The sequence below is a fragment of the Garra rufa genome, chromosome 23, assembly GCF_049309525.1.
Source record: "Garra rufa chromosome 23, GarRuf1.0, whole genome shotgun sequence".
Classification (NCBI taxonomy): domain Eukaryota; kingdom Metazoa; phylum Chordata; class Actinopteri; order Cypriniformes; family Cyprinidae; genus Garra; species Garra rufa.
In genome coordinates this window covers 902,446-922,793 of record NC_133383.1, presented here as the reverse complement: position 1 = coordinate 922,793, position 20,348 = coordinate 902,446, and the positions used below count along the sequence as shown (strand labels likewise).

The 20,348-nt window shown below is 35.9% G+C and overlaps 1 protein-coding gene across 1 annotated transcript in view; it reads right to left on the bottom strand.

Annotated features, from left to right (window-relative positions):
* LOC141299236 (ankyrin repeat and LEM domain-containing protein 2-like) overlaps positions 1–19,706 on the bottom strand; it is a 33,843-nt gene extending 14,137 nt beyond the window's left edge. The window contains exons 1-6 of the mRNA XM_073829584.1: positions 19,453–19,706; positions 16,556–16,912; positions 14,351–14,512; positions 7,061–7,248; positions 3,658–3,846; positions 55–177 (exon numbers count right to left, since the gene is read on the bottom strand). Of these exons, the coding sequence (XP_073685685.1) occupies positions 55–177; positions 3,658–3,846; positions 7,061–7,248; positions 14,351–14,512; positions 16,556–16,901 (1,008 nt within the window). The 5' untranslated portion in view covers positions 16,902–16,912; positions 19,453–19,706. The remainder of the gene's footprint in view (positions 1–54; positions 178–3,657; positions 3,847–7,060; positions 7,249–14,350; positions 14,513–16,555; positions 16,913–19,452) is intronic.
* Positions 19,707–20,348: the final 642 nt, after the last annotated feature.

Genomic DNA, 20,348 nt, shown 5'->3' with positions numbered 1-20,348 from the left:
CGTTATTTTTACATGTGAGAGTGAGACATGTTCAATATGATTGTAGTTTCTTACAGCGGAAGGTTTCTGGTCATATTTGTTCCTGCAGTGTTTGTCGATGCTGGGATGAGAACAGAGAACATCCACCACCTCCGGACAGCCGAACTTACACGCGAAGTGCAGCGGCGTCTCGTTGCTCTGGGAACAACATCACATCACATCAGATCTGTCAGTGTGACATATGCATGACGTACTCACTGCTTCGGTGAGATATTAGTACTACTATTAATCACTAGATTAAAAAATTTGTCAAGACAAACTTTAAGTTGGCTTGAAAAAACCAGGCCAAAAAATTTAAATTACTGTTTTAATTAAGTTTGACAGTTTTCAGTGTGAAATAGTTTGAAGTTTAAAGTAGTTTTAAAAGCTTAAAGTTTTAATAGATAGATAGCAAGTTACTAGCATGACTAGCATGTTGCTGCCATGATTAGTAAGTTACTAGCATGTTGTTAGCATGATTAGCAAGTTACTAGCATGACTAGCATGTTGCTACCATGATTAGTAAGTTACTAGCATGTTGTTAGCATGATTAGCATGTTGCTGCCATGATTAGTAAGTTACTAGCATGTTGTTAGCATGATTAGCAAGTTACTAGCATGACTAGCATGTTGCTGCCATGATTAGTAAGTTACTAGCATGTTGTTAGCATGATTAGCAAGTTACTAGCACGACTAGCATGTTGCTGCCATGATTAGTAAGTTACTAGCATGTTGTTAGCATGATTAGCAAGTTACTAGCACGACTAGCATGTTGCTGCCATGAATAGTAAGTTACTAGCATGTTGTTAGCATGATTAGCAAGTTACTAGCATGACTAGCATGTTGCTACCATGATTAGTAAGTTACTAGCATGTTGCTACCATGATTAGCAAGTTACTAGCATGACTAGCATGTTGCTGCCATGATTAGTAAGTTACTAGCATGTTGTTAGCATGATTAGCAAGTTACTAACATGACTAGCATGATGCTACCATAATTAGTAAGTTACTAGCATGTTGTTAGCATGATTAGCAAGTTACTAGCATGACTAGCATGTTGCTACCATGATTAGTAAGTTACTAGCATGTTGTTAGCATGATTAGCAAGTTACTAGCATGACTAGCATGTTGCTGCCATGATTAGTAAGTTACTAGCATGTTGTTAGCATGATTAGCAAGTTACTAGCATGACTAGCATGTTGCTACCATGATTAGTAAGTTACTAGCATGTTGTTAGCATGATTAGCAAGTTACTAGCATGACTAGCATGTTGCTACCATGATTAGTAAGTTACTAGCATGTTGTTAGCATGATTAACAAGTTACTAGCATGACTAGCATGTTGCTACCATGATTAGTAAGTTACTAGCATGCTAGCATGATTAACAAGTTACTAGCATGTTGCAAATATGAGTAGCATGTCACTAACATATGGCTAACCTCATTAACAAGTTACTAACATGTTGTTAGCATGTTGCTAGCATACTGCATCTTACTAACATATTGTTAGCATCATTTGTAAGTTAATAGCATATTGTAGCATGATTCTAACATGTTGCTAAAATATCTCGATTAGCATGTTATTAGCATAATTTGCAAGTTATTAACATGTTGCTAGCATGAATTTATCACGATTAGCATGTTTCTAGCATGATTAACATGCTACTAACATGTTGAATGATTTTATCACGACTAGCATGTTAGCAACATGTTTTTAAGATAATTTGCAAGTTATTAACATGTTGCTAACATGATTTTATCACGATTAGCATGTTTTCAGCATTATTTGCAAGTTATGTTTTTAGCATAATTTGCAAGTTATTAGCATGTTTTTAACATGATTCTAACATGTTGCTAACAAATCTCGATTAGCATGTTATTTGCATAATTTGCAAGTATGAATTTATCACGATTAGCATGTTTCTAGCATGATTAACATGCTACTAACATGTTGCGTGATTTTATCACAATTAGCATGTTAGCAACATGTTTTTAACATAATTTGCAAGTTATTAACATGTTGCTAACATGATTTTATCACGATTAGCATGTTTTCAGCATTATTTGCAAGTTATGTTTTTAGCATAATTTGCAAGTTATTAGCATGTTTTTAACATGATTCTAACATGTTGCTAACAAATCTCGATTAGCATGTTATTTGCATAATTTGCAAGTATGAATTTATCACGATTAGCATGTTTCTAGCATGATTAACATGCTACTAACATGTTGCGTGATTTTATCACAATTAGCATGTTAGCAACATGTTTTTAACATAATTTGCAAGTTATTAACATGTTGCTAACATGATTTTATCACGATTAGCATGTTTTCAGCATTATTTGCAAGTTATGTTTTTAGCATAATTTGCAAGTTATTAGCATGTTTTTAACATGATTCTAACATGTTGCTAACAAATCTCGATTAGCATGTTATTTGCATAATTTGCAAGTATGAATTTATCACGATTAGCATGTTTCTAGCATGATTAACATGCTACTAACATGTTGCGTGATTTTATCACAATTAGCATGTTAGCAACATGTTTTTAACATAATTTGCAAGTTATTAACATGTTGCTAACATGATTTTATCACGATTAGCATGTTTTTAGCATAATTTGCAAGTTATTAGTATGTTGTTAGCATGATTAGCATGTTTCTAACATGTTGTTAGCATGATTAGTAAGTTACTAGCATGCTAGCACGATTAGCAAGTTACTAGCATGTTGCAAATATGACTAGCATGTCACTAACATATTGCTAACATCATTAACAAGTTACTAACATGTTGTTAGCATGTTGCTAGCATGATTAGCATGTTGCTAACATATTGTTAGCATCATTTGCATGTTACTAGCATATTGTAGCATGATTCTAACATGTTGCTAACATACCTCGATTGCAAGTTATTAACATGTTGCTGACATGAATTTATCACGATTAGCATGTTTCTAGCATGATTAACATGCAACTAACATGTTGCGTGATTTTTATCACAACTAGCATGTTAGCAACATGTTTTTAGCATAATTTGTAAGTTATTAACATGTTGCTAACATGATTTTATCACGACTAGCATGTTTTCAGCATAATTTGCAAGTTATTAGCATGTAGTTAGCATGATTCTAACAATTACCATATTTCTAACATAATTATTATGTTACTAGTAAGTTCGCATTATTTTAACATGATTAGCAATTTATTAGCATGTTGTTAACATGATTCTAGCATGATTAGCAGCAAGTTTCTAGCATAATTTAAATGAGTTTTATTATACTAAAAATATAGTTGATAGAAGGGAAGTTTGATTGAGTCTCAAGGGATTGTGGGAGTTTTGTCAGTGTGAGTTTGAATAGTGTTGATCATTTAAACATTCCCTCAATGTAAGTCTATGGGATTTTTCCCAGTTTTATTCGTAATTTTTAGGAAAACTGTGAGTCGGATCAGTCTGAACAGATCCAGCAGCTGGAGTCCGATCAGTCTGAAGATCTGGCCTGAGTTTGGAGTTTGGAGAGTTAAAGCTCTAGGAGGAGTTAGTCAGAAATCTTAGTCTCAGAAGAATAATAATATTAAGTTGAAAGCCAACTTAATCACTCACTGCTTCGGTAAGATATTAATTCTACTACTAATAATTACTCACAGCTTTGTCAGGAGTGTTGAGGTACAGGTCGACGATGTATCGTATTCGCTGCTGCAGCATGAGCTCCTGATCGTCAGGATACATGAGCCGCATGAACTCAGGGTCCTCCAGCGTCTCCAGCAGCAGACGAGCCATACCCGCCTGGTTCTCTTTGGCCGCTACATGCAAGACGTTATATCTGCAGCCCTCCTGAACCATCAGAAAATTATACTTGGTGTTAAAAGAACAGCTCAACCAAAAATTTAATTTGTACAAAAAAAAAAATGCTTGTAAAATCTTCCAAAAACAACATCGATAATAATCAGAAATGTTTATTGAGCAACAAATCAGTATATTAGAATGATTTCTGAAGAATCATGTGACGCTGAAGACTGGAGTAATGATGCTGAAAATTCAGCTGCACATCACAGAAATAAATCACAGTTTTACAGATTTTCACATAGAAAACAGCTGTTTCACATTTAAAAAATATTTTAAAATTTTTACTCCTTGATGAATTTTCTTTTTTTCTTATTTAGTTTTTTTTTTTACTTACAGACTGGAGTAATGATGCTGAAAATTCAGCTTTGATCACAGAAATAAATTACACTTAAACAGATATTCACATAGAAAACAGCTGTTTTAAATTTAAAAAATATTTTACATTTTTTTACTCATTGATGAATTTTCCTTTTTTTATTTAGTTTTTTTTACACTTATCACAAACTTTTGAATGATTGTGTTTTATCCATTGTTTTCATATCAGTATATTAGAATGATTTCTGAAGAATCATGTGACACTGAAGACTGGAGTAATGATGCTGAAAATTCAGCTGCACATCACAGAAATAAATTACAATTTAACAGATTTTCTCATAGAAAACAGCTTTTTTGAATTCTAACATTATTTTAAAATTTTTGCTGTATTACAGGTTTTGTACAGACACTGTAAAATTTCATTCCAGGACTTTCAAGGACTTTTGGGGCACCTGAGGCACTTGTACATTTTTCCTTTCAGACCTATTCTAGCAGTCTGCATCAATTGTCATATATCAATATAAACATAAGAACAAATTTAAAATGACAATTTTCCTTTAGTTTTCTCTAAAAATTAGTGAATTTCTAGAATTTTAGGAAAAACGCTACCAACAACTGGGTGTTTTTTTTTTTACTGTGTACTCAAACAAAAACTCCTGAAGTTTGGCATTTTTTTCTTTGGAAATTTGTATTTAGGTGTTTTACATTTCCAAATAAAATTGTCCATAAATAGCATTCCCCAAGCAAGTTATAGCCATAAATTTCCATATATTATTATAGGTGCTTTTCAGTGAAAAACAGGCCTATTTAGTTTATTGACAATATAGACCTGTCCAAAAAATGTTTCAGGAGTAAAGTCATAGTAGAAACAGTGTTATATAATAGCAAAACAAAGTAAAAAAAAAAAAAGTTTATTTTTCAGATAAATATATTCTTAAATCTGAGTATGAACAATAAACACCAACAGTGTAGAAAATAGTGAAAACAATTGCACTAATTGTCTTGTGCAACAAAAATATAAACAGTCCAAATTATTCACAAACTACAGTCGTGGCCAAAAGTTTTGAGAATTACATAAATATTGGAAATTGGAAAAGTTGCTGCTTAAGTTTTTATAATAGCAATTTGCATATACTCCAGAATGTTATGAAGAGTGATCAGATGAATTGCATAGTCCTTCTTTGCCATGAAAATTAACTTAATCCCAACTGCATTGTTAATGAAGGCTTCAGGGTTCAAGGCGCATGGACTGCTGAGGACTGGGGCAAAGTCATATTCTCCGATGAAGCCTCTTTCCGATTGTTTGGGGCATCTGGAAAAAGGCTTGTCCGGAGAAGAAAAGGTGAGCGCTACCATCAGTCCTGTGTCATGCCAACAGTAAAGCATCCTGAGACCATTCATGTGTGGGGTTGCTTCTCATCCAAGAGAGTGGGCTCACTCACAATTTTGTCCAAAAACACAGCCATGAATAAAGAATGGCACCAAAACACCCTCCAACAGCAACTTCTTCCAACAATCCAACAACAGTTTGGTGAAGAACAATGCATTTTCCAGCACGATGGAGCACCGGCACAATAATAAGGCAAAAGTGATAACTAAGTGGCTCGGGGACCAAAACGTTGACATTTTGGGTCCATGGCCTGGAAACTCCCCAGATCTTAATCCCATTGAGAACTTGTGGTCAATCCTCAAGAGGCGGGTGGACAAACAAAAACCCACTAATTCTGACAAACTCCAAGAAGTGATTATGAAAGAATGGGTTGCTATCAGTCAGGATTTGGCCCAGAAGTTGATTGAGAGCATGCCCAGTCCAATTGCAGAGGTCCTGAAAAAGAAGGGCCAACACTGCAAATACTGACTCTTTGCATAAATGTCATGTAATTGTCGATAAAAGCCTTTGAAACATATAAAGTGCTTGTAATTATATTCCAGTACATCACAGAAACGACTGAAACAAAGATCTAAAAGCAGTTGAGCAGCAAACTTTGTGAAAACTAACATTGGTGTCATTCTCAAAACTTTTGGCCACGACTGTACACACAAAATGAGAGATAAATATACAGAGGGCAACAGAAAAAAAAAAATAGTACAAATAATCAACTATATAAGAATTAGTTACATAATATAACAACCAAATAGATGGATCTGCTGGCTGTAGTCTGCGTCCGAATCTATTTTACTGGGACATCGCCTAGTGACAACAAAACCTAAATTCCTGCTGTTTCATCCTTGTTTTAGGTTTGTGTTATGTCAAAGAGCTCTGTCCTGAGTATTTCTGTGCTTTTTCAAAGAATGCTGTCATGCAAATGTCTTATTTTGCATTTGTTTTCATGCACGCAAGACGCATTTTACTTTCACTTTGCGTTTGTTCACATTTCCAAAGAAACTTGCTGATCGGTGGTTCAAAAAACCAAAACCTATGTTTATTGGTTGAATAGATGCCAGTTTGAGCCAATCTGGGCACAGGGGTGGGACTAAGCATCAACATTCATTCCTGTTTGGCTCAGAGGACCCAAATGCATTGGTTTAATCTGACGAATCAGTGCTGAGAAAATGTGATGGAGCCTCTGAATATCCAAATGAGACAAATGTGATATCAATTTGTGCATTACAAGACTTTTACTTTTTTTACCTTCTAAAGCATTCAAATTGGATTAGCGGTTCAAGAGTTATTAAACATTTAGGAACAATAGTTATTTGTAGCCGCGGGTTAATAATTCAAGCAGTTTTCAAGTATCTCTTCAGGAATGTTGCTGTTTTCAAGGGTTTTTCCAGACCTTAAAGTTCAAAAGGTCAAATTCCAGTACTTGAACCCTGGTATTACTGATTAAAAAAACTGCCTTTGTGAGCAGAAGAGACAAACACTTTCAAAAACAAAAAAACACACCTGCACGATAGTAGGATTGTCACCAGATCCGATGAGATATCGTGGATTTCCCCAGACGAGTTCTCTGAAAGTCCCCTCGTCTCCTCTCTCCACGGTTTTGCGCAGTTTGGCCGTCAGGTCTTGTGTTCGAGGACTCTTAAAGTCATTGGCCTTCTCCAGATTCACTGCGTCTGAACTCAGCAGACACTCTGGACACACCATCCATCAATAACACATCATGCACTTCACATGGGACATCTTAACAAGCTTCATGTCTAGACAACTACGATCTCAGTCATGAAGAAAACAAAGAGAATCAAAGAATCCAGTCATAAAATTTTAATTTACAGTGTAAATTTTGTATCAATCAATCAAATGCAGGTCTGCAGACTGAATCAGATGTGGACGAGTGTGTGAATATAAATGTGAATCTGTAGGCGACGTGATGCTCGTTGTGTCTCAATATGTGACCCTGGACCACAAAACCAGTCATAAGTCTCAATTTTTCAAAAATGCAATTAAAACAAAAATTTCAGTAGAATGTACAAATGTAGTAATAATAATAAGTTTTATGTTAAAGGAATATCACAATTATTTATTCATGTTTCAATTTTAACAGTAAACCATAAATACAGCAAACTTAAGTTCAAACAACACACAATTTATTTAAAGACTAAAGCATGCTACTGAAAACTGTAATAAATTATTAAATTATAAAATAATTAATTATTAAAGTCAAACTAGACATGCTTTTTGTTATTGAAATTTAATTAAACCATTAAAAAACTGAATCCAGAAAAAGTACAACTAAAAACTGAAATTAAGAAGAAAAAAAAAAAATCTAGAAAACAGGATTTTTTAAAAACTAAATAAAATAAATAAAAATAATAATATTTAAAAACTGTATAAAAATTGTGTAAGTTTCATAAGTTTTATTAATTAGACATGATTTGTGATCAGTTAAATTTAATTTAACCTTTTAAATGGAATGCAGAAAAAGTAACACTTAAAATACTGAAACCAGAAAACGGAAAATAGACAAAACGAAAAAAATAAATAAATAATTAAAACCAGGGGAAAAAAATTAATCCATAAATAGTAAATGGTGGGTGTGTCAGGAATCCGTAGAGATGAGACTGGAAACAGAGGTAAGTAAAACGTAATGGTGGTTTATTAAACAGATTGAGTATTGAAACAGGAAATGAAGTCAATGGTGGCAGGTAAGGCTTATCTGACGGTCCTTTAGCAATCGTGGGAAATGAGTCCTTAAAGATCTCGCTGGAAGAGAGGAATATCCGGAAGAGAGGTCTGACGTCCGTGGTTGACATGGGAATGTTAACAGTAGACCAGACAAAGAGTCTCTGAAGGTTTGGTCTATTTAAACAGGTGAGGTGATTGAGAACAGGTGTTTAGAATTCGGTTGATGATGATCTGGTGGGTGGAGCTTCAGTGTTCGTGACAAGTGATGGTGGCTGTTGTGAATGCCTGACATTACCCCCTCCTCCAGGGGCGGCTCCCGACGCCCCAACACGACGTCGAGGACGGCCGCGACCACGAGGGGCTGGACGATCTGGGTGGCGACGGTGGAATTCTTGTAGGAGAGTGGGGTCTAGAACATCATCTCTTGCCACCCAGGAACGTTCTTCAGGACCATACCCCTCCCAATCCACGAGATATTGCAGGCGGCCACCTCGACGTCGTGAATCCAAGATCTCATGCACTGTGTAGATGGAGGGTTGGTCTAAGATCTCGGATGGAGGAGGTTCAGCTTCAGCTCTTGTGGGATCTGTGGCAGAGGGAGAAAAAGGTTTAAGAAGGGAGACATGGAACGTGGGATGAATTCGGTACCTTGGAGGGAGCTGAAGCTGAAAGGTAACGTCGTTGATCTGCCTCAGGATTTTGAATGGACCAATATAGCGGGGACTCAGCTTACGGCAGGGTAGTCGCAGACGGATGTCCTTGGTGGATAACCAAACCTTGTCTCCAGGTCGAAAGGGAGGAGCGATTCGGCGTCTGACGTCTGCGAAACCCTTGTGTCGTCGTATAGCCCGTTGGAGATGTTGATGAGCTGAGTCCCACACTCTCTCGCTTTCTCGAAACCAGTGGTCTACAGAGGGGACATTGGAGGGTTCCTCCGTCCAGGGAAACAGCGGAGGCTGGTACCCGAGTACGCACTGAAATGGTGTTAATCCGGTGGTGTCCTGGCGAAGGGAGTTCTGTGCGTACTCGGCCCACGGGAGGAACCTGCTCCAATTGTGCTGATCGTTGGAACAGTATGCCCGAAGGTAGCGTCCAAGCTCCTGGATCTTCCGTTCAGTCTGGCCATTCGTCTGTGGATGATAACCAGAAGAGAGGTTAACAGAGATACCCAACAGTTTGAAGAAGGATTTCCAGACGTGTGAGATGAATTGAGGACCCCGGTCCGAAACAATCTCCTCCGGGAGACCGAAATGACGGAAGATGATGTGGAATAGAGCTTCCGCCGTCTCCATGGCCGTGGGAAGACCCTTCAGGGGATGGAATTTGCAGGATTTGGAGAAGCGGTCCACCACAACCAGGATGCAGGTGTTACCGTCGGAGAGGGGTAGATCGGTGACAAAGTCTACTCCTAGGTGGGACCAGGGCCTCTGTGGAATAGGTAATGGCACCAGTTTTCCTGTGGGGAGATGTCGAGGGGAGTTAGACATGGCACAGACTGAACAGCTTTGGACGTACCTGATGGTATCTTGGCGCATACTCGGCCACCAGTAACGAGGTTGGAGAAGCGAGAGGGTCCTTCTGCTGCCCGGGTGTCCAGAGCCCAGAGATTGGTGGATGGAGTCCAGAAGGAAGGGACGTTGGGAGCTGGGAACATAGATCCTTCCTTCTGGACATTCCGGCGGAGCTGGCTCTTGGAGGGTGGCTTGACTAATCTCTTGATCAATGTTCCAGATGATGGGACTGACAATGATTTGTGGAGGAAGAATGGATTCAGGTTCGGAGGGAGAGTCTGTAGTGAACTGTCGGGAGAGTGCATCAGCAGGAACATTCTTGGATCCAGGACGGTAGGTAATTCTGAAGTTGAAACGTGTGAAGAACAATGCCCATCTGGACTGTCGAGGGTTAAGACGTTTGGCTTCTCGAAGATATTGCAGATTCTTGTGATCAGTGATTATGGTAAATGGATGAACAGCACCTTCCAGCCAATGTCGCCACTCCTCCAGAGCCAGTTTGATGGCTAGAAGCTCTCGGTTGCCAACATCATAATTTTGCTCCGCCGGAGTAAGTTTCTTCGAAAAGTAGGCACAGGGACGGAGGAGTGAGGATTCACCAGCCGCTTGAGAGAGTACTGCTCCCACTCCTACCGTTGACGCATCGACTTCCAGGAAGAAAGGACGTTCCGGATCAGGATGATGTAATAAGGGAGCAGTACTGAAGATGTTTTTAAGCTGTTGGAACGCTTCGTGGGCAGAGGAATTCCAGGCTAGATGTTTGGGTTTACCTTTCAGGAGGGAGGTCAAAGGAGCGGTGATGGAGCTGTAGTTCTGGATAAACCGTCTGTAGAAATTGGAGAATCCGAGGAAACGTTGGAGTTCCTTAACAGTATTGGGCTGGGGCCAAGTCTGGATGGCTTTCACCTTGTCCTGATTCATCTGCACACCCTCGGCATTGATGTTGTATCCCAGGAATTGTACTGATGGTTGATGGAATTCACACTTTTCAAGTTTGAGGAACAGCTGGTGTTGGCGGAGTTTCTGGAGGACCTGTCGGACGTGCTGGCGATGTTCGGCCTGGTTCCGGGAATAAATCAAAATGTCGTCAATGTAGACAACCACAAAACGATGGAGATATTCCCGGAACACCTCATTCATAAATGTTTGGAAGACTGAGGGACTGATGGATAACCCATAGGGCATGACCTGATACTCGTAGTGCCCTGACGGAGTAATGAAGGCCGTCTTCCACTCGTCTCCCGCCCGAATACGAATGAGGTTATAAGCACTCTGCAGGTCCAACTTCGTGAAGACTTGGGCTCCACGAAGTTCTTCGAGGGTGGCAGGAACGAGTGGTAACGGATAGGGTTGTTGGATGATTTGGGAGTTTAGGTGTCTGTAATCGATGCAGGGCCTGAGACCTCCATCCTTCTTACCCACGAAGAAAAAGCTGGAAGCGGCTGGTGAGGTGGAGGGTTGGATAAAACCTTGCTTCAGGGCTTCAGCAATATACTCCTCCATCGCCTGGCGCTCTGGGATGGACAGAGGATATATCTTTCCTTTAGGGAGCTGTGCCCCGGGCAGCAGATCGATGGCACAGTCCCATGGCCGATGAGGTGGTAGTTGTGTGGCAGCTGCTTTGCTGAATACATCCTGGTATTCCAGATATTCCGCTGGGATCTCCGGGAGACAAGCAGGTTCGGGACTTTCAACCATGGTGGATGATATGGGTATGGATGTGGAGCTTGGAGCTGGTAACTGAGACAGACAGTGTTGGTGACAGTGATTACTCCAACGTATGACATCGCAGGGATCCCAGCGGAACTCGGGTTGATGATGTTGTAACCAGGGACGACCTAGGATGATACTCACGGTGGAATCCTCCAGCACCAGAAATTTAATCCGTTCCGTATGAAACAAACCGACTTGTAGGGTGAGAAATGGTGACGAGTGGCGAATTCTCCCACGCCCAAGTGGCTTTCCTTGGATGGTTTTGACGGCGTATTCATGGTTGTGGCGTAAACGTTTGACGTGGAGTAATTCTAAACATTCTTGCGTGATGAAGTTCCCAGCAGAGCCTGAATCAACCAGAGCAGAGACACATACCGAATGATCAGCAGTATATATGGTTACGGGTATTAAGGAGAGTGAGGTAGTTTCAATGTCTGAACAGATGGTACTCACCACCGGGCGTGGGGGTCGGACTGGACAGTTTCTGATGAGGTGATCTGATTGTCCGCAGTACAAACAAAGTCCCATGGTGATGCGTCGATTCCTTTCCATCTGAGATAACCGGGTTGAATCAATTTGCATGGGTTCTGGTGCTGGAGTTGCAGCTGCCACAGAGACGGACTGAGGAGCGGTTAGAGTGGGCTGGCAGGTGGCTAGTTGCTGGGACACCCGGGTGGTTCGTTGGAGGAAAGATTCCAACCCGATGGAGTTATCGTAAAGGGCCATCGCGGCACGGATGTTTGAGTTGAGACCTTGTCGATAGGCACCCAGCAGTGCGGTTTCGTTCCAGCCGCTAGCCGCCGCCAACGTACGGAACTGCAAGGTGTAATCGGTAATCGAAGAAGATCCTTGTCGGAGACGGAACAGTTGATCGGAGGTGGATAATACATCTGTATTCATACAGAAAACTTCAGAGAAATGGGTAGTGAATTGATCAAACGAGTGGATGATTGTATGTTCGGCTTGCCATATGGATTTTGCCCATTGTAGAGCCTTACCGGAGAGGAGAGAGATGAGAAACGCCACTTTGGAATCCTCGGTGGTGAATTTATGAGGTTGCATTTTGATGAATAATTCAACTTGTAGAAGAAAACCGCTACACTCAGCCGCCTCGCCGGAAAACATTGCCGGCATGGCCATGGGACTTCCTGAGGCAGATGGCGGTGGAGGTGGTGGAAACGCCGCCCTTAAGGCATTCACAAGTTCCGAAGTTTGATCTGGAACAGCCGTTTCCTCTGTGCTCATTGTTGTAGTCGGTCTGGTCTTCTGTCAGGAATCCGTAGAGATGAGACTGGAAACAGAGGTAAGTAAAACGTAATGGTGGTTTATTAAACAGATTGAGTATTGAAACAGGAAATGAAGTCAATGGTGGCAGGTAAGGCTTATCTGACGGTCCTTTAGCAATCGTGGGAAATGAGTCCTTAAAGATCTCGCTGGAAGAGAGGAATATCCGGAAGAGAGGTCTGACGTCCGTGGTTGACATGGGAATGTTAACAGTAGACCAGACAAAGAGTCTCTGAAGGTTTGGTCTATTTAAACAGGTGAGGTGATTGAGAACAGGTGTTTAGAATTCGGGTGATGATGATCTGGTGGGTGGAGCTTCAGTGTTCGTGACAAGTGATGGTGGCTGTTGTGAATGCCTGACAGGGTGGGGGCAAAATCTAGGCAAAAATGGAATCTAAAACTATTTAAAAAAAGCAAACAAACAAACTAAATCCAAAAAATAATAATAAAAACGGGGGGAAAAATATACTCCTGAAAAAAATAATCAAAAGAAAAGAAAATAACCTTTTAATTAAAAGAAAATTAAAAAAACTCTGGAAAATAGAATCTGGAAAAAGCATATGGAGAGAGAAAAAAAATAGAATGGTTTTAAAAATTAAAACCAGAAATAATCAATCAATCAATCAATCAATATATTCAACAGAAGAAATTGAATCAAGAAATTTTTTTTTCAAAAAAAGCATTCCAGAAAAAAAAAAAAAAAAAGAATAAAAAGAACCAGAACCAGAAAAGAAAAAAAAAAAGAATGGTATGGAGACAAATTCAAATGGAAAACAAAAACTAAATTCAAGTAAAAAATGAAAAATAAATAAATAAATAAATAAATAAATAAATAAATAAATAAATAAATAAATAAATAAAGGATTTGTTAGGATAGGACAATATTTGGCTGAGATACAAATATTAGAAAATCTGGAATCTAATGACACAAAAAAATTTAAATATTGAGAAAATCACCTTTGAAGTTGTCCAAATGAAGTACTTAGCAATGCATATCACGAGTCAAAAAATAAGTTTTAATATATTTAAGGTAGCAAATTTCTCTACAGTGCGACCATTTCACTCGCATTTGCGACTAAAAATTACTACGTGCGACTATGAAAAAATATTTAGTAATTTTCCTTGACTATAACACCGGAATGGGAGTGTAGTTCCTAATCTTATCGACCTAGAAAACCACATCTTTACATTTTCCGGTGGTATTAGTACACGATATAACTACAGAAGACTCAAGTTTTAAATAGGACAAATATGGAAACTCATTGGTAGTTTTTGAACGTGATGCTATTGGTCTCATAGGATTCAATGATCTATGCTAAGCTATGCTAAAAGTGATATCGCCAGAATAGAACGGCTGAATGGATTTCAAAACGGTAAAACTCAACTTATTAACTCGGGGGGAGTTGGAGAATGAGCCTATTTCCAAAAAAAGTGGAGTGCTCCTTTAATATCCTAATGATTTTTGCCATAAAAGAAAAACGTACAATTTTGAGCCATACAATGTATTGTTGGCTATTGCAACAAATAAACCCGTGCTACTTAAGACTGGTTTTCTGGTCACAGGACAGGGTCCTACATGTTTGTATGTGAGAGTTGGACTGACCTGCGCTGGTTTTCTCAGGAGAGGGTTTGTGTGGCGACACACGGACACCTTTAGCAAAGTTCTCAGCATCTTCTTTATTAGCGAAGGCTTTGAATCGACTGCCCTTTAGCTTCATCACGACCTTCAGCGCTTTCGTCTTATTGACGTAGACGTGCGGCGAACCTGAAACCATCACAAATCACTTCATCAGCACCGGACACAATAAAACACACTTTCAGAAACACAAAGAACTAGGGCTGCAAGGTATTGGGAAAATAAGCGATATGCGATATTGTTGTTGAATATCGCGATAACGATATTTCTTGCGATATAACATTTATAGAAATGCTTTTTTATTATTATTATTAGCTTTTTTTAATCATTTATATATGTAATGATCATACTAAAATAAACAGGTAGATATTTGTCTGATTGAATTAAATCTAATTCAGGCTTAAAAAAAAATAGACTTTAGACTTTAAAATTTTTTGAGTGACTTAAAACCTCGGCAGATATTCTGATTTCTGGTTTTCTGTTACCATACACCTGCAAACACAAACAACTTTTTATTTACATGTAACCATACACTTAAGAGCATTGTTTAAACAAAATATTTTGCTTGCCTGTTTTTTTTTTTTTTATAAAAATAAATATTAAACAAAATTTAATTTAAAAAAATATTATTAAACAAATTGGTATGTAGTGGAAATACTAAAAATACTAAAATATGAGTACATGAACAAGATGTTTATGTTTTCTATTATAGGTTCAGCCATTTAAATTACAGGCAACCACTGCATTTTTTAAAAATCTACAGTAGAAAGAACACAAAATAAACGACACAGTTCTTTCTTAGTCGTGTAGACAATAAATGCAGCCATACTCAAAGTAGGCTACTCTTTCAATATTCAAAATGCAAATAGAAAACGAATTTTCAAGCATGATACAGAGTTATAAACAACTACACAACTTATTATAGCTCACATACTAATAACAGCCTATTTATTTTATGTAGCCTAATTTGCGCGCATTGGGGAGTCACTCTCTAAACGTGGGCTATTAAAATTGCTTTTGAATGCACGTGTGTATTTGACTTTTGGTTTCGTTTTAATGATCGCGCGAAACCTTCGGAGGCACAGAGTGCGCATTCTACAATACTCCAGTCTTCAGTGTCACATGATCCTTCAGAAATCATTTTAACATGCTAATTTGCTGTTCAAGAAACATTTTTATTATTGTTATTATCAATAAACCAATAGAGTAAATTTTTTCAGGATTTTTTTATGAATAGAAACAAAGATCAGCATTTATCTGAAATAAAAAGCTTTTGTAACATCATACAATATACCATTCAGAAGCTTGGAGTCAGTATCATTTATAGAGAAAATACTTTTATATAGCAAGGACGCTTTAAATTGATCAAAAGTGATGGTAAAGACTTTTATAATGTTACAAATGATTTCTATTTCAGATAAATACTGTTCTTCTGAACTTTATATACAACAAAGAAACCTGAAAAAAATATACTCAGCTTTTTTCAACATAATAATAATACATGTTTTTGAGCAAATATTATACCAAAATATTTATAATCAACCACCTAGACAGATTTACATCTGAGGGAAAAAGAAAAGATGTGATGTTCAGATGGTAACTACAGTAATGATCAAAGTGGGAAGTGATGTCGTCTGGGGGCGTTTGTCCAGGGGTGCTTTTACACCACAATGTTTGAGAAAAAAGAAACATATTATGAAAATATAATTACATTTTCCTTAAAATGTTCTTCCTAACTTCAGGCCTTATTCTCATATCATTCATAACTGTGATGTTCTGCAAAACAACAAGCTTTAAAACACTTTTTTCTTACTGGTGAAAACGAGATGGTCAAATCAGTTTTCTCTCAGGTACATCTTCACAGTGAACAACATCACTCTCGTTAACGTAGTCCATATCAGCAATAAAAATAGATCTTGACTCCATATAGGCTAGTGGTTATTTTGGGAAAATCCAAGGCTTTTTGAACAGGAGGATTATTAAAAAATATATGCTAATATAAAATTAAATTAAGTAGCCTATAAAATTGCTAAACAGTTAAGTACTTTTTAACTTAAGTTCACAGATGTAGTACTTTTGTACTTTCACTCGAGAAAAAATTTAAAAAGGAGTACTTTTACTTTAACTGGAGTAATATTGTATTATACGTATCTGTCTACAAAGAACACAGACCTTCTTCAGCCGCTGGGTCGTCCGGCTGCGGACACACGCCGTAATAAACACTCGGACTCTCTGAGGACGACTCCGTCTCTGGGGTTTCCGCTTCGTGAGTCGCTTCCTCTTTGTTCTGCTCACTGATTGGCTGCTGGAGCTCCTCAGCAGGACGCGAGTTCCCAGAATGCACCGCGGCCTCGTCGCTGCCATCCGTCTGTGTTTCTAGAAGAGCTCGAGCCAGTCTCTTCTCAAAGATGCTCCTGGTGGTGGCTGTGATCGGGCCGCATTTGACTCCGGCGCCGCTGAGCTCGCCTCTCAGCTGATCTGCGCTCAGTGTCTGGAGTCTCTTCAGCACCGCCTCCATTACGCTCAACACTGGAGAACAATCACAAACACACTACTTTTTAGGATTAACGGTCAAATATATGAATATATAATAGTGCACTGATTTCTAACATTTAATTAAAAAGCTTTCAAGCAAATATGAGATGTTTGATTCACCTGGATAAAAGCGTCTGCTGAATGCATTATCATATTTTTATAAATGTGACCCTGGACCACAAAACCAGTCATAAGGTTAAATTTGACAAAACTGAGATATATACATCATATGAAAGCTCAATAAATAAGCTTTCTATTGATATATGTTTTGTTAGGATAGGACGATTTTTGGCTGAGATACATCTATTTGAAAATCTGGAATCTGAGGATGCAAAAAATCTAAATACTGAGAAAATCACCTTTAAAGTTGTCCAAATTAAGTTCTTAACAATGCATATTACTAATCAAAAATTACATTTTGATATATTTAGAGTAGGAATTTTACAAAAAAATCTTCATGGAACATGATCTTTACTTAATTTCCTAATGATTTTTGACATAAAAGAAAAATCAATAATTTTGACCCATACAATGTATTTTTGGCTATTGCTACAAATATACCCCAGCGACTTAAGACTGGTTTTGTGCTCCAGGGTCACATATATATAAAAAAAAAAAATAATTATTATTTTTTTTTTTTTGCTGTTGTTATTGCAAAAAAAATGTAAAACAAAAAAATATTGTAGATCATCATTACTTTATTTTAGCAATTCTGCAAAATTATATATACATACATACATACATACATATATATATATATATATATAAAATTTCTGGCCAAAAATAAAGCAAAAATTGTAAAACAAAAAAAGAGGTAGTTTTATTATTATTATCATTATTATTATTATCATTATCATCGTCATTTTATTTTAGCAATTTTATATATTTGAAATATATTTGTCTGTGATATTATGTATTTATATTTTGCAAAAATGGTTAAATATTTTGCAAAAGTTATATATAAAAGTTATTTAAATATAAATAAAAAATATTAATACGAAGCAAAAAATTCAAACAAAAAAATAAAAAATAAAATAGAGGTTTATTAATATTATTATCATCATCATCTCATATATATATATATATATATATATATAAGTTGAAATCAAGCAAAAAATTGTTTCAAAAAAGAAAATAAACTTATATGTAACAGTTACATAAATATATACTGCATATATTGCATATATACACGAATTTATTAATTTAAATAAATAAAATAAAAAAATATTTATATTTTATTTTTTATTATTTTTTATATATATTTATATACATATATATTATACCTTATATATTTTTAAACTATTTGTTTTATTTATTTTTATTCTTTTTTGTAGCTATTTTTTTTCTTGTAACTATTTTATTTAATTATTTTTCTATTTTTTTTCTAACTATTTTATTTTTATTATTTTTAACTTTTTTTATTTATTTTATTTATTTTATTATTTTTTTATATATTTTTTGTAACCAATTTTTTATAATTATTTTTTGTAACAATTTTGTAATAATTAATATTATTATCATCATCATTTTATATTAGCATTTTTGCATATATACACAAATGTATTAATTTACATTTTGTTTAATTACATTAAAAAAAATATGTAAAACATTTAACTTGTATCTCTTCAGCTCTCAATGAAGACTGATTTTTCCCCTTCTTATTAAAAGGTTTTAGCGCCTCTATTAAACACTATACAATAAAACAAACAGGTCAACACACTTTTACTATGAATAAACTCCTTAATTGATTATGAATATATATTTATTAATAAATAAATTATTATAAATACATTTCTATTTTTTATAAATATTTACATAACAAAAGTAAATATAATTACACTAATATTACATAATATGTATTATATAAATAATCAACATGTACTATATATATAAATATTTTTTATATAAATATTTACATAAAAAGTAAATATAATTACACTAATATTACATAATATTCATTATATAATCAACATGTATTATATATATAAATATATTTCTATTTTTATAAATATTTACATAAAAAAGTAAATATAGTTACACTAATATTACATAATATTTATTATATAAATAATTAACATATATATATATATATATAGCTTATATACAGCTTAAAAATTCCTTTGAAACTATATACATTAAAAACGATGATTATTAATTGTTTTTTGTAATTATTAAGAATAAAGAACCACAAAAATATACCTCACGTCAAATATGCTGCAGTCTTTACTGAAGTAAAGTGTTAACTAGTCAACATACTCGTTTTTCGACACGATTTCTGAAATGACGGAGTGTTAATAATGTGTCCAGCATATAAACTGATTCTCTGACTAAAAGCTGAAACTTCTATTAATAATCGACTGAACTTCTGTTCATTCTGTTGCTGTGAGTCACTGAACCAGTTTAATATGGAGGATGATGATGAAAGACTGTCGCGAATATTTTAATCAAACAAACAGGCCTGAACACGCTTTACACCGCTGGATTTCATCTTAGATATATGTAATAAACAATAATCTACAAGACAAAACTCTTACCAGTCGGTTGTCAAAGCAGTAAAGTCTGATAGTGATCCAGAAGTCGAACACTTGAACACATTTACTGTAGAAACGCGTCACTGTCGAGTCCAAACGCGTCCACAGAACGAAACAAAGACAAGGAGATGATCACAAGCCCTTCCGAACCTCAAATTAAACGCTAATGGAAACATATCTAACGTACACTAAATACAGTCAATCTTGTTTTATTTTTACAAACAGAAGAGAAGAGACACGCTGCTGAGGGAGGAGTGTGCGCGCCTCACTGCGCATGTGCCGGCGCGATCCAGCAGAGGGCGCCGCCACCGCACAGACACTCACTGAGCACCGCCGGTTTTAGCACAGAACCGCATGCAATGGTCACATTGACCATATTATTATTTTTTTATTATTATCATTTTTGTAATTATTATTTTTTTAATTATTATTTTTGTAACATTTTTATTTTATTTTTTTAAACTATTTTATTTTATTTTTTGTAACCATTTTATTTTATTTTTTATTATAATTTTTTTGTAACTTTTATTTTTTTTTCTTGTAACAATTTTATTTAATTTTTAATTATTATTTTTTGTAACCTTTTTATTTTTTTTAACTATTTTATTTTTTATGTAACTATTTTATTTATTTTTTAATTATAATTTTTGTAACTATTTTGTAACATTGAATTGTGAAAGGAAGTAAAAATAATCTAAAGAAAAGAAATATGTCCAAAATGTGGTATATGTTCTCACTGGAGAATATTCCCAAAATGAAATAATTAAATATAAAATAAATATGTGCAAAATGTGCTATTTGTTCCCACTGGAGAAAACCCCAAAATAAAATAAAATAAAATAAAATAAAATAAAATAAAATAAAATAAAATAAAATAAAATAAAATAAAATAAAATAAA